The sequence below is a fragment of the Mytilinidion resinicola genome (genome assembly GCF_010093595.1).
Source record: "Mytilinidion resinicola strain CBS 304.34 unplaced genomic scaffold BDZ99scaffold_4, whole genome shotgun sequence".
NCBI lineage: Eukaryota > Fungi > Ascomycota > Dothideomycetes > Mytilinidiales > Mytilinidiaceae > Mytilinidion > Mytilinidion resinicola.
The window spans coordinates 352,128-364,927 of NW_022985440.1; the positions used below are offsets into that span (position 1 = coordinate 352,128).

At 52.5% G+C, this 12,800-nt stretch overlaps 4 protein-coding genes across 4 annotated transcripts; 1 reads left to right on the forward strand and 3 right to left on the reverse strand.

Moving 5' to 3' along the window:
* Positions 1-491: 491 nt before the first annotated feature.
* BDZ99DRAFT_506675 (uncharacterized protein) lies at positions 492-2,646 on the forward strand (the record flags this gene model as incomplete). The annotated part of the gene is made up of 1 exon (XM_033724191.1): positions 492-2,646. The coding sequence occupies one exon, from the start codon at positions 492-494 to the stop codon at positions 2,292-2,294; it is 1,803 nt and encodes a 600-aa protein (XP_033580738.1). The 3' UTR covers positions 2,295-2,646.
* Positions 2,647-3,645: 999 nt separating this feature from the next.
* Positions 3,646-6,569, reverse strand: BDZ99DRAFT_553725 (uncharacterized protein). Its single transcript, XM_033727101.1, has one exon. It carries the CDS (start codon positions 6,212-6,214, stop codon positions 3,971-3,973), a length of 2,244 nt encoding a protein of 747 aa, XP_033580739.1. The 5' UTR covers positions 6,215-6,569; the 3' UTR covers positions 3,646-3,970.
* A 1,667-nt stretch (positions 6,570-8,236) lies between these two features.
* Positions 8,237-9,869, reverse strand: BDZ99DRAFT_436261 (Paf1-domain-containing protein). The gene is made up of 2 exons (XM_033717531.1): positions 9,559-9,869; positions 8,237-9,505 (listed from the first exon to the last, which is right to left on the reverse strand). Exons 1-2 carry the CDS (start codon positions 9,818-9,820, stop codon positions 8,397-8,399), a joined length of 1,371 nt encoding a protein of 456 aa, XP_033580740.1. The 5' UTR covers positions 9,821-9,869; the 3' UTR covers positions 8,237-8,396.
* Positions 9,870-10,092: 223 nt separating this feature from the next.
* Positions 10,093-12,727, reverse strand: BDZ99DRAFT_409837 (actin-like ATPase domain-containing protein). Its single transcript, XM_033716558.1, has 5 exons — positions 12,589-12,727; positions 12,459-12,537; positions 11,959-12,382; positions 11,026-11,904; positions 10,093-10,973 (listed from the first exon to the last, which is right to left on the reverse strand). Exons 1-5 carry the CDS (start codon positions 12,629-12,631, stop codon positions 10,200-10,202), a joined length of 2,199 nt encoding a protein of 732 aa, XP_033580741.1. The 5' UTR covers positions 12,632-12,727; the 3' UTR covers positions 10,093-10,199.
* Between the last annotated feature and the right edge of the window lie 73 nt (positions 12,728-12,800).

Below are 12,800 nucleotides of genomic sequence, written 5' to 3' on the forward strand. Positions count from 1 at the left end.
GGCCCGGGCCCGCTCAATGCTAGCCCAAACCCGGCTGTTCGTCCTCGGGGGAGCTCCGTTTCACGCCCGATCTGGGGATGGCACCACGCGCTGCCTCCGATCTGTCGTGATAGTCGCCTTGGGGCCTGTCGGGCCGCCGTTCGTGCTGCTGTTTCAGCGTGTTTTGCCGCTAGCCTCGAACGCCTGCTCGTCGTGATTCTTTGGCTGCCAGGTCTTCATTTCCCCGGGGATAAGTACAGAGCCTCGCCGCACTCTCTGCCTTTCCCCCCATCACTTATCTTGCGAGTCTGCCTTACGAGACAACGAGTCTCATTTGTCTTTCCATTTCCATTTCCACTCTTGTCTTGTCCACTCGGAGCCGGCCTCCACTTAATCCATATTCCTAATCCTCAAACTCAAACGCCGCACTTCACCGTTGCGTAAGTCCTTGGCTCACTTCGACCGTGTACCCTTTCTCATGGTTCAATTAGTCTGGTAGCAATCCCATCACAATGTACTCTCGTCAAACCACGCCGCCCTCGGCGACTTTTGCCTACATCCCGGACAGTGCTCAAAGCCGCAACTCTTCAGATGGCACCTACGTGTCCCACGACTCGTCACCTGACTCTGTCAACACCTCTTCCACTACTCCGCCGCGCTCCCCCATCAGACAGCATGGCCCTCTCCTCCTACCCAAGGTCAGACCGCAAGACCAAATCACCGAGCCCACTGGTGGTCCAGTCAGACATCGCCGGACGACGTCTAACACTAGCATTGGATACGCCTCAACCTTCAACCCATATTCGCGCCCACAATCTTTAATACGTCGCGCAACTAGCCCTCCTAACGACGGCGGCCTTGACTCTCCTGCCTCTACAGTGGCCTCTCCTTATGACGTTGCCTTTCACTCAGCCCTTAATTCCCCTATTACCTTCACCCCTTCCTCCTCGCGTCGTCCCTCCATGGTCGGCCATGGACGGTCCCACTCTGCATCCGCTATTCGCGGCCATGTTCGTTCTAGCTCCTCTGGAAGCGTCGATGAGTCTGTTATTGGGCGCTTTGGATATCCTACCTACCGTCAGATGCCCAGCTACGTGACTGCTTCCAGCGCCGCACCACCAGCATTGAATCTCGTCACTGCGCTCCCAACCACATACCCGTCGGAGGCTCATGAAGTGTCTCATATGTCGCGGACTATATCGTCAGAGTATTCAGTTACCGACTTTTCTCCTGCACCTGCTGTTCAGTACCCGCTTGCGGCTGAACTCCAGTACGAGATGTTCACCCAGCCTACACAGACGACCACCCTTCTCGAGTATCTGACCGGATCCAACCCTTCTCCGGCTCTCGTCCGTCGCATCGCTAGCGCCCCTCGCGGCATCCATACCCACTTCTGGTGGGACATCCGCAACCTCCGCAGCTGGACCGACTTCAACATCGACACCATCAGCGCCGTCCCGGGCTTCCTCTCCCTCCTCACCATCGACGTCCCCTCAACCGCCCTTCCCACTCCCGCCCGCCCCAACATGCAACCCGAAACCGAGTCCCAGCTCCACGACCTCTGCCGCGACCACTACGCCGCCAAAGTCAACGCCGCGCTCAAAGTCTCCCAAGGCAACACGCACATGATGATGCGCGCGACGCCCTCCCCGCCCGGCTCGCGCCAACAGCCCGAGTTCATCTCCAACTACCAATCCGACTACGAAAAGACTATCTTCGGCGACGGTCGCGGGCGCGTCGTAGGCCTCGTCAAGGCCTACGACCAGTGGAACACGGGCATGCGCTCCGAGGCGCCCAACAAGCAGGTCTACTACCTGCAAGGGCTCGCGCACCTGCACCGCGTCATGCGCGAGCACGGCTGCCGCTACGGCTTCATCCTGACTGAAATCGAGCTACTCGTCGTGCGCTGCGGCGGGCCGTCGTCGGCGACGACGCCCGACCCGACCACCGTCAACGCCAACGCCGCCGTGCCCATCTTCGGCTACCTGGAGCTCAGCGCGCCCATCCGCCTCAGCACGCACGGCGCCCACCCGGACTCGGGCGCGCTGCAGATGACGGCCGGGCTGGCGCTGTGGTACCTGCACATGCTGGCTAAGGAGAACCCGCTGCCCGGCATGTCGGGCAGCTGGCGCATGGACGTCGGCGGGCCGGCGGCGCTGAGCCGCCAGAACTGCCTGGAGAAGGACGCGTGGGTGCCCAAGCCGAATCTGTCGGAGAAGCGCGAGGCGAAGCGCGTGAGGGGGTGGGTGATGCCTGAGGAGCCGCTGAGTCGCAAGGAGTGTGGGAGGGGGAAGAGGGCGCGGTCGAGGGGGTAGAGATTGCCCACGACGACTTTGGGGTGTATAGGAGATTGGAAAAAGGCAAGAAAAAGGAAGGGGGTTTGGTTGTAATCAGCGCGATACTGGCGCGATAGAGGGGTGTGCATCGGAGCTGCTGGCCCAGCTTCACAGGCGTTTCTTGTCTTGGTTTTTTTTTTCTTTTGTCATTACGGTCATGCATAAAAAGGGTGTTTGGGATAGCATTTATCTGGCGCTTTGGAGGGTTCTTAGTTGCATTTTTTGTTCTTTTAGCAGCATTTGTTAGCGAGGAGGGCGGATGCTGGATTCGATATCCCATCCTGAATTGCATCTACTGGAGCTTAGAATCAATAACAGCTAGTACAACACCACAACGTGCACACAAGCCCTTTCCTTTCCCGTTTAGAGAACTGAGCTGCTTATGCTCCAGCCTGAGCTGTGGCTAAGCTGGGGTGAGCGGATCTTGAGCTGAGACTGAGGGGGAGTTAGAACCCTTGTTCGCCTAAAGGCGGCCTCCTAGAGACACCGGAGGGGGGTCTGCGTGATTAGCAGCCGTTGAGAGCACTGCGAGCATATTGCTTATGTAACCAAGACCCCGCGCATCGTCGTGCTACGCACAATCCCTCACCCTAAGCTTCGGTCGTCTCTACGCCTTCGCTGCTTAGTTTCTGGTGCTGTTTTCTTCTAGTGCTTGTAATACGTGGCTCTTTGTAAGAGGAAAGAGCACAACAGAGGTCCTGAAGCTGGAATTGGTTGTAATCGTGTAACGTGATCGAGAGGCAAATCCCTAATAAGCCAAGGGACTTGGAGCTATGTACAGGCTAGCAGTGTACAAGGCGCAACAGCAAGTGAAGGTGGATGGATAAGGTGGCGGCGGATGTAATGAAAATGAGTGAGGCTGGAGAAGATGATGACGATGAGGAAGGTCCCGTCATAGAGGGAGGTATAAAGTGTGCACATTGGGATGATATAACGATCAAAGCACTGCAGAATAAGCTGAAGAAAAACGAGCACGTTTCTATGTTGAAAGGGATCTGCGCTTAGTATCTGCTCTGCTATATTCGAATCACTGGCAAGTATAATCTTCTATAAGCAGCTCGAGATGGTCCGCGCCGTGTAGGATCGAGAATAAGTAATACTAGCATTTTCACACCTTGCAACATCTTGGAAGTTACAAGGACTAAGTTCTCAAGATAATACCTTAACGCGCCAGGCAGGATATTTAGGTTGCGGAGTTTGTTTAATCTGATTTGTCTAAATTCCGTTGAGATGAAGGAGAGAGATAGAATAGGAAAGAGAGTATTGCTGGATAGGGAAAAGAGCTGATGAGAATTCCTAGTTAGTGAGAAATAAGTACACTGTGGGTGTATGTCGAGAGCTCAGACCATAATGAGTTTACGTTAGGTATGCCTGGAGTATATGTTTTGAAGCCACCGGGAGAGATTTCCTACACTTAGTAGAGGCAGCGTCTCCGCATTGTAGTTGCTTTTCTACATGTATGTCAAGTTTTCTTTGATACAAAGACGAACTCTACTTATCACCTTAGATGAACCCTCCCGGTACGTTATTTACCGCGTAAACATAAGCCTGATTTGAAATGAAAAAATGAAGTAGCCAAGATTATGTTTACAAAACTACACTTAAGACCTCAAGAATAAGAGAATTAGAGAGGATATTAGCGATCCTTCAATGCCCTAGCCAGAATATATGTCACACGATCTTGATCGGTTCCATGGTTCGAACTTGTTTCTCAATGCCTCACCACGCATGATACCATGAATGTAAGTTTCTCCTACAAGACGATAGGTGTGAGTAGAAACTTTACGCAATATAACGGGAGCGTTTGCGCCGGGAATAATCCATATTACATCGCCGATCCTGATACTCATCGGCCCTAAGCCAAGGTATCGTTTCTTCGTTCTCAGTAAACGGCGCTCAGAAAAAACAATGCTAGCCTCGTCGTCAAACAGTGTAGCACGGTAGAGTACAGTGGGTGTGGAGCTAGGATCTCGTCGAAACGTTTCGAGAGACGCTGCGCAGGACTGGATCTCTTCGGCTTCTGGAATCAACCCTTTCTCATCTGTTTTGCTCAAGCTGTCCGAGATGCTCAAACTCTTGAAGGCAGCTTCATAATGTTCTAATTCGATAGCTTTTGCACATCCCCCAGAGCTGGCTTTGTAAACCAACGAAGCCACTTTCCATGTAACCCAAGAACGGAAGCATAGCCCTAGAGTAGGAGGAGCTGGAAAGTTGCCCTCTTCTGTATTTCCGACCAAGGTTCTCCAGAGTGCTTCGATATTACTTTCTCCAGTAATGAAACGATAGTCCAGCTGACTTATGATTTTCTCTGCCCAGGTGGTGTGCGTAAGAGACGTGAATAGCTCCTCGTAACTCTCCCCAACGTCGACAACCTGATCAAAGCGCAACCCTGAAAGCCTGAGAATTTTCCCTGGTTGGCTTTTGATAGTAACAATGCGAGGACGGCCGGCGGCAGCATAGTACGTGCCTTTACCACCATCTTGATACAGTCCTTGTAGAGGAATTGGGTATGGGGAAACGCTGTAGTCCGGTACCCATGAAGGTAGTGTTGAGATTCTTCGCTTTGAAGCATCCTCCACGCCGGTTAAGAATCCAAGGTCGTGACTGCAGCGTATCAACGCCCACGTGGCCTCGGTATAGACGTCTGCTACTGATTTTTGGTAGTCTGGAACAATATAACGTCGAAGTCCTGGGAAGCCGCAGCCGAGAACAGCATATATCATGTCTCTAGGATCTGACGCCTGGAAGTGAGATCGACCTCGCTCCAAAAGGAAGTCGTAAGTGGGACCATCGCTCAGGAAACGTTTGTCTCCTGACATTTGTATCGTCTGTCGACTCCTTGAAATGTACCTGGAGGTATAGATAATGTTTCGATAGCCCTCTTCTTCATCTCCAATCTTTGTGTCCCATTGACTAACATTCAGGAACCAGGATGTATGTGCAATAAGGTCCCAGGAGATCTCCGTCGATCCACATATCACCAGGAGATCCCGGGCGACCACGGCCTCTTGAAAGACCCAAGCTCTCCCAAACCATGACCGCGCAAAAAATTCGACCCAAGCCTGCCACTCTATTGGAAATATCTTCTGGATACCCAATACTTTGTACGGCGCGTCCTGATTGGGGTGAAATGCACGTGCTTTGTCAAATTTCTCTGGGGATAACGATGCGAGTCTTTCCATAACCTGAATGGCTAGTCCCAAATAGTGAGTCTTAGGGCCTAGCCACACAACGACTGATTGTGATAGCCTGTAGATGTCACACATAAGCAGAATTTGCGCATTACGTTCAGGAATGTTTTCTTGGTCGATACAAACGGCATCAACCCAAATCCGGTGGAGTTTTCCGCTTTGGGGCCCTTGAGAAAGTTCCCACAGTGCATCTCTCAGACTTCTTGTGACTTGCAGTATTCTGTTGTTGCATGTTATTGAACAATTTCGCGCCTTCCAGTTAATGCTTTCCTCCTCCGAACGCTTCGCCTCAACTGGAAAAGGATTGCCCCAAGTATACGAGAGACAGTTGTACCACGGCTCTTTCTTTACATCTCTGACAACTAGAGAGCAGCGAATATCGTCGGGTGATAGTGGTTCAACGACTTCTAGAAGTCGGATTGACGTTGGAGTAGGTAGTGGTGCGTACTGAAACTTAGCCGGTGTTCGAGACTTGGAGGTGAAAGCGGAGCGAGCTTTGCGCACGGAGCGGCGGGAGGTCAATGAGAACGTCCTTGCAATTACACTCGTTCGAGCATCGAATGGATCGATTGCTCTCAATGGAGACAATGGAGACTGGATGGAAGAGGCCTCACGCGGTTGTTGGCCATGGCGGATCAGCTTCGCGTCCGGACTCCTGGCATTTCCTTGAAGACTCTGAGTATCTCTCGGGGGCAACAATTTCTTCATGGATGTTGATGTATTACTTATGACCGATAATCCGCGCCCTCGTCTTGTATAGTTTTAACTATAATGCTTGCTTTAAAGGAGATGGAGATAATCGACAGTGTTGGCTAGGCTTATCTATTCCTCGCCTTCGAGGCTGAACCTCAGCCTCAGTGGCATCGAGATCGCGCACGGTATCAGTAGCAGCACAGTGGGCGAAGTTAGTCGTGTCATTGCCAAGACTAAATCAGGACTTCACCACCCCCCAGAACACCACAACGAGTAAATGAACCCTCAAGAAAAGTAGCGGATACTCTTGGTGCAGGCTATTTTCTTTAGTTTCACGACTTATCTTGATGAAATCAGCTGTGCTTTGATGGTTCTGCCGTGGCTGCCTTGTTGCCTTAATGACACGACTAACTTCGCCTACTGTGGCAGCGCCCCTGGGCGCAGGTTACGCCTAGGCGTTTTCAAGAAAAAAGAAAAAAAACGCACATCCGAGAAACCTTATTGTTCAAACTACGCCCTACCTTACCGCGCCAGGCAGGGTTCCGAAGACTGTGGATTCAATGTGTTGCCTCCGAAAGGCATTTACGACCGCAATGCTCATTCTACACCCTCTCCCGACGCTATTAACACAATGCTAGCATGCTGCTGCGATGTTAATAGCGTCGGGAGAGGGTGTAGAATGAGCATTGCGGTCGTAAATGCCTTTCGGAGGCAACACATTGAATCCACAGTCTTCGGGACCCATACTCCTAACTCCTCCATCTAATACCACCCGCAACGTCCCTATTATTGTCGCCCTTAAACCCAACACTACTTCCCTTACCCTTTTATCTCTAACCTTCCTCTTTACATTAAGCAGAAAACCTTCAGCCCTTTACTGTCCTAACCTCCTATTCCCTATGCTCTAGCCCCTCCACAAGCGTTATTATACTCTCTCCCCCAGTGCTCTACCTATTTGCCTCCGCAACCTTATAAATCGCCCCCGGCGGACTTTGCACATTTTCCTCTAAAACTTCTCTCTGCGCCTCTAAAGCCGCCCGTGCCAGCGCTGTAAAGATATGCGGCAGCTTGCGCTAGGAGCAACACCTGAAGACTCTATTCCGCACGCCCGCCCTCTTCGCCCTCCCCTTTAACTGCTTAAAACTCTCGCCCAAGATGTTTTGGCCCGCCATCTACTAGATTGGATGCGCCAGCATAACTGTATTAAACTCCTACAGGTCCTCCTGCTCCCCCTCTCCCTTCTGCTGTTCCAGCTTTTCTAAATAATCGACCAGATCTAGCTGCACTCACGTAATACGCACGCTATACTTGCTCCTAGAGATGTGGCATTGGACTTGGCCGAGTGTGAATGGCGCGCCGTAGTCTAGTGAGGCTGGGTTGAGTGCTGTAATATAGCCTGTAGACCTAACAATATGGGCTAGCGTGGCGGTAGTATCGCCTTGGCCGTAGCCGATCTTGAGGATGCGGGTTCCGGGGGGATGCAGTGTGGGAACCAGGTATTTAGGAGGGCTAGGCGTTGGAGGGCTTGCGGGGGTTAGATGGTAGTAATGGGAGTGGTATAGATATAGGTGGTGGCGATTTGGGGGACTAGGGAGAGGGAGAGGGGTAGTTGAGATATGGCCGGGGTTTGAGAGAAACGGGATGTTTTTATTTTAGATGTTCTGAAAGCTCTAGAAAGAACAAGCGATTACTATGCACTCTAATCTAAGATTTACATTAAGTATAAATTTTTCTTCTAGACACCTTGATAGATAGAAGGTCCTAAATTCATAACCTGGGATAAATTTAAGGCCCTTTGCTAAAACTTGACAATTTCTAGTGGGTACATCTGAGACTGCGCCGCAGGCGGTGAGCAAGGGTGAGGAGGCTTGAGCCGGACTCAGCTACAGCGGCGTAGAGTCACGTGAGCGGCGGGGGGTGGTCACTGTGCGCATTGAGGTGATAACATGGAAATTCACAACATGTCAAGGCATTCACGACTGCACGCGTGGAGCACAAACTCAAACTCTCGTGCTTTTCTCAGCACTACTCGCAGCAGCTTGTATATCCAGAGCTTTGATGGCTGAAAGTGGTATCATTCAAGTAGAGTAAAAGCTCAGACAGTTTGACCCGTTTCCAGATTCCTACGCCAACGCAATGCACCAAGATGGAGGCTCAACAGCAAAAGGGAACAATTCGACCGCTAAGACTTCGCACCTCAGCCCTCAACTGGAACTTGCATATCGTACTTCGCTACAAACTCTGCCCTCGCCTCCGCATTCTCCGCCGCAGGCGACATCCCCCGGACCAAGAGCTGATCAACCTTCTCCTCAACCTCGCCAGCAGCCTGGCTCGCCTGGCTCTGCTGCAGCCTGCCCCCGATGCCCGGACGCTGTGGCCGAATGAGCGTCCGCATGCGGATCGGATAGTAGTAAGCAGCCTTCTGCAGCGGCTCGGTGCGCTGCGGCGCCTGCGCATCCGGATCATGCAGCACAAGCGCGACCTGCTCGCCGTAGGCATCGTTCGCGTCGCCGCTCTGCTTGTGGGTTTCGAACGCCCGCACACGGTCGTACCGGAACGTGGGCGGCTCGTCGTCGTTGTCGAACTCGACGTTGTCGGGGTCCAGCACGCCGAAGTTGCGCTTGATGCCGCGCACCTTGTCCGCGTTGGCGGGGAGGAAGAACTCGTAGTCGCGCTCGACCTCCGGCGGCGGCTTCGAGGGATCGGCCTCGGCTTCGGCCTGCTGGGCTTTGAGGCGCTCGAGCAGCTCGGGGGTCGGGTCTAGGGGCCGCAGAACGCCGACGTCGATGCGCTCGTCGTACTTGTCTGATGGTTTCACGGGGCAGGCGTTGAACTTGACGATCACGTACGCGCCGCCGTCTGGAATCGCGTTGAGGTCTGGGAGGATGGGGTAGCTGTCGAGAAGCTTGACGTCGCTCCGGATCGGATGCACGGGCTGCTTCCACGCCTTGCGCTCCTCTGGTGTGATTTCTGCGGCGCGGATGTTGGTGCTGGAGTCTGGGCCCAGGTAGGCGTCTTGGGGGTACGCGAGATCGAAGCCCTTGGCGATCGACCGAATGATGTGGATGGGGTCGTCCTTGGACATGTCGGCCCGCCGCCGCTTGGTGCTGCGCGCGCGTACCGTGTTGCTCGAGCTGCTGGACTCAAAGCGCGATCCCCCCCCCGCAGCGGAAGTGATGTACTCGGTTCGTCGGAGGAAACTGACGCCTGTTGCGCCCGACGCGGGCTTCCCTAGTGAGGCCAGAGGACGGAGCAGGGCTTTGTCGTGGGGGTGATGGGCTATTGGAGCGTCCAGGAAGTGGATTGCTAGCATATCGTCAGTTTCATGACATTGCAGCTAGGAGTTAGAGGTCACAAACCGCTCTCATTTCCATCGAAGACACCCGGCAGACCGACGAGGTCTATGGGCATACCAAGCTCCGCATCTGCTTCAATGTTCAGTGGCTGCTCTCGTGCTAAGCGGGACCCAAAGCCGGCTGATGTGTATTGTCCGCTCGCAAGGCCAGTGTTGGGGATCTCGAGGAGCTTCGGAGGGCATGGTGGAGGAGGCAGGGCGTTGGAATATCGGATGCGCGCAATGTAGTCTTGATGGTAAGTCGGGCGACTGGATGAGTTCGCCATGGTGGTGGATGAGGGTTTGAAAGGTTGGCAGTGTGGTTGGTTGTCGGAATCTTTTTGGAAAGTCAAATGGCGCGTCGTTTGGTGAAAGACTGCGGTTGCCGTTCTAGCGGGTCGACTTCGGTGGTTTCTAGTCACGTGTGCTTTACCCGCCTTTCTGCTCGAGATAGTTCAGCTTTTTATGCGGGAGTTCGATTCTGTTCGGTTAGTTGCGATAGTCTGTGTAGCGGTATACGTAGTAGAAGGCGTCTCTGGATCACATCAAAAGCAGAAGAGGAGGTCTGACTGCCATACATTCATTCAATAGTTGAGATATCCAATAAATCGTATCTCTTAGGATGATCTCCTACAAATGGCTCATATGCCGATAGACCATCTAAGACTACCATGCAAACATGCATTTGTTCACCAGTAGCCTCGAACCTAGCATGTCGTATTCCCCACGGCTGATCCAGCTGTCGTTGCCGCTTGACGACAACTTTCCGAAGACGCTCCCGCCCTTCCAGATCAGCACCTGTTCGTCGATCTCCCTCGGTGGGCGACCGACAAGTATCTCCTTCTGGAAACCGGGCTTCAGCTCCCTCAGGCGCTCCTCGAGGAACTCGCCCACACCAGGGACCTTGCTGCCTCCTCCGATCAGCATGATTCCACCAAAGAAATCTCTCATCTTCCGATCGTCACCGCGTGCGCCCTGCGAGATGGACGTCATGATGGCAAGGTCGAGAGGCATAATCGGTAGAACCTTGTCGCGCTCCTCGGCGATCTTGGTCTTCTCGAAGACAGGATCATGGAATATTGACGGCTTGTCGAGATCTCCAGCGGCAGGTGTGTCCCTATCAGGATTCGGAGTGCCTTCAGGTCCGGGTGATCCCGCAACCGAGGATCTTGGGGTTAGCTCTACGTCATTCAAGCGACTTAGAAGGCTGAATGGCCTTTCTTTGCTGGGCGTGGAGTTGATTTGTGCAGTATTGGCGATGTCAGGTAGAGCACCGTTTTCCGTGGCTGACTTCCCCGCAGCGAAATCGATGACTTCGATCTGGGCAATTGATATTGGATCATTCGGTGATCCATCGTACAGGTCTACGGACCGAGGAATAAAATTGCGTCGGCTATTCAGCTTCTGAGAATGATCGAATATTGAGGGCTTGAAGTATCCCTGCAAATGACTTAGTTTAGGAAGGAAGGTTGAAAAGGTTGGATTTGCTTACCATGGGCGCCAGAGCTGTTGCATCGTAGGTTTTAAATACGTATTTCCTCGTATCTTGACCTGACGCTCGTAGATGGAACTCCCAAGTCCTCACCACAACGTCTGAGTCCTTGATGGAGACAAACTTGCGCTTTAGCTCTTCTGCCAATATCCAATCATACCTCCGTTTTAGGTTTATGTCGGAATAAGGAAAATTGTCGTGAAGCAACATCCTCATAAACGTCTCAGACACGTCGGCCCCGCCGTACTTGACATTTACTCTAGACTCCTCCAGACACAATCCCTCGTCGACGCAGCACACGGTGGTCTTCTGAGCCCCAATGTCGACAATGCAAGATATCGAGTAGCCAGCTCCAAAAGTCGCCGAAAGGCTTTCCTGTTGTAGGCAGACCTTGCCTAGTCCAAGATCACGCATTAGGATGTCGAGCATCATGGTGACATAAGTTCGCTCGTACAAGTCGGGTATTATGAATACACAGTTGTAATTTGCCAGTTCCTTAAGGTCCTTAATACCGAGTTGTGACCTGAAGGCTTCTTCGAAGATGCGGGAAATATCGTGGTAAAGCTGATTCCTGCTAGTGTAGTCCTCTTCGTTGAACCAGCCGTATTGTATGGGCCAGAATAGTTTGTAGCGTGGTATCGACTTCTCGGGAATACGAAGAGCGGCTTCGCCTGTCACGAAATCAGGCGCTTCTTTGGGATTTCGCGGGATCTCTGTCCAGTCCACGCGGTCTGGATCGTTGTGTTCTGTTATTGTGTCCGGGAATGATTTGCGGTTGAAATTGGCAATCACTTCCCTCGAGTTCGGTAATACTCGCCGTTTGTTATTTCGCATTCGCACTCTCAATTCGGAAGCCATGGTGGCATATTGGCTGTCAAACTGTTTGGAATGATTAGAAGCTGGTCCCGATGCTATATACCGGAGAGGGCTTACATCTTCCCCGAACCAATTGTCGTAAACTTTGTCCGAATCTTCATGTGTATAGTCTTCGTCTCTCTTTAGTCGCTTAGGTTTGGGCTCCCCGCCGTTCTCTTCTGATTCATTCTCCCTCCATTTCCTCGCAATCACCATGGGCATCGTCTTGGGCAGCGCATCGGTCCCCAGGCCTATCCGTAGGTTCTGGCTACCCACATGTAGGACTATCAGCTTCGAGGCGTATGCTTCCTTGGACCCCAGTGCAGCTATGGCTTCTTCTGTTGATGGGTCGTCCACTGCGTCCACTGCTCCATCCTCGCCCACGCGGCTCGACTGCGCAAGTGCACGATCTTTGTCCCTAGCCTCCTTAATCATCCGACTTCTAGCCTCTTCGTTTTGGCTGCGATATGCAAGGAATTGGTCGTCTCTCTTAAGGAACTCACTGCGGACGAGGCAATGTCAGAAGCTGTGATAACTGTAGAGAGAGAGAAAAAGAGCAGGCACAAGGTACCACTCACGTATAATAGTTTTTTTGATTGATCATGTTCACTTGAGGCCACGAAGTAAGGTCTAGGTCATTGTCCGTCCTTTCCAGCCCTATGTGGTTGTTAGCGGGCAATGCTGTGACAAACGTGAAGCTACCCCAACCTTCTTCCCTTAGAAGGGCTTTCCCTGATTTCTTCACCACCATCTTGGACGCGTGCTTGTGAGCCTGTACAACAAGCTTCCCGAAGGGTGAGTAGATAGGGATGGCTTGGTCTGGAGGGGTGGAGTAAAAGACGACAGGGTTCGCGATGTTTCGTGGCGCATGTTCAACGTCGGTCGTTGGTGTTGAGACGGTCCCGCTAAAATCGCGGATC

Coding starts and splice junctions, on each gene's coding strand:
- BDZ99DRAFT_553725 (XM_033727101.1), bottom strand. CDS start 6,214: ATGAAGAAATTGTTGCCCCCGAGAGATACTCAGAGTCTTCAAGGAAAT.
- BDZ99DRAFT_436261 (XM_033717531.1), bottom strand. CDS start 9,820: ATGGCGAACTCATCCAGTCGCCCGACTTACCATCAAGACTACATTGCG. Junction 9,506..9,558: donor CTTCGATGGAAATGAGAGCG/GTTTGTGACCTC, acceptor ACGATATGCTAG/CAATCCACTTCCTGGACGCT.
- BDZ99DRAFT_409837 (XM_033716558.1), bottom strand. CDS start 12,631: ATGGTGGTGAAGAAATCAGGGAAAGCCCTTCTAAGGGAAGAAG. Junction 12,383..12,458: donor AATCAAAAAAACTATTATAC/GTGAGTGGTACC, acceptor CCTCGTCCGCAG/TGAGTTCCTTAAGAGAGACG. Junction 11,905..11,958: donor ACAATTGGTTCGGGGAAGAT/GTAAGCCCTCTC, acceptor CATTCCAAACAG/TTTGACAGCCAATATGCCAC.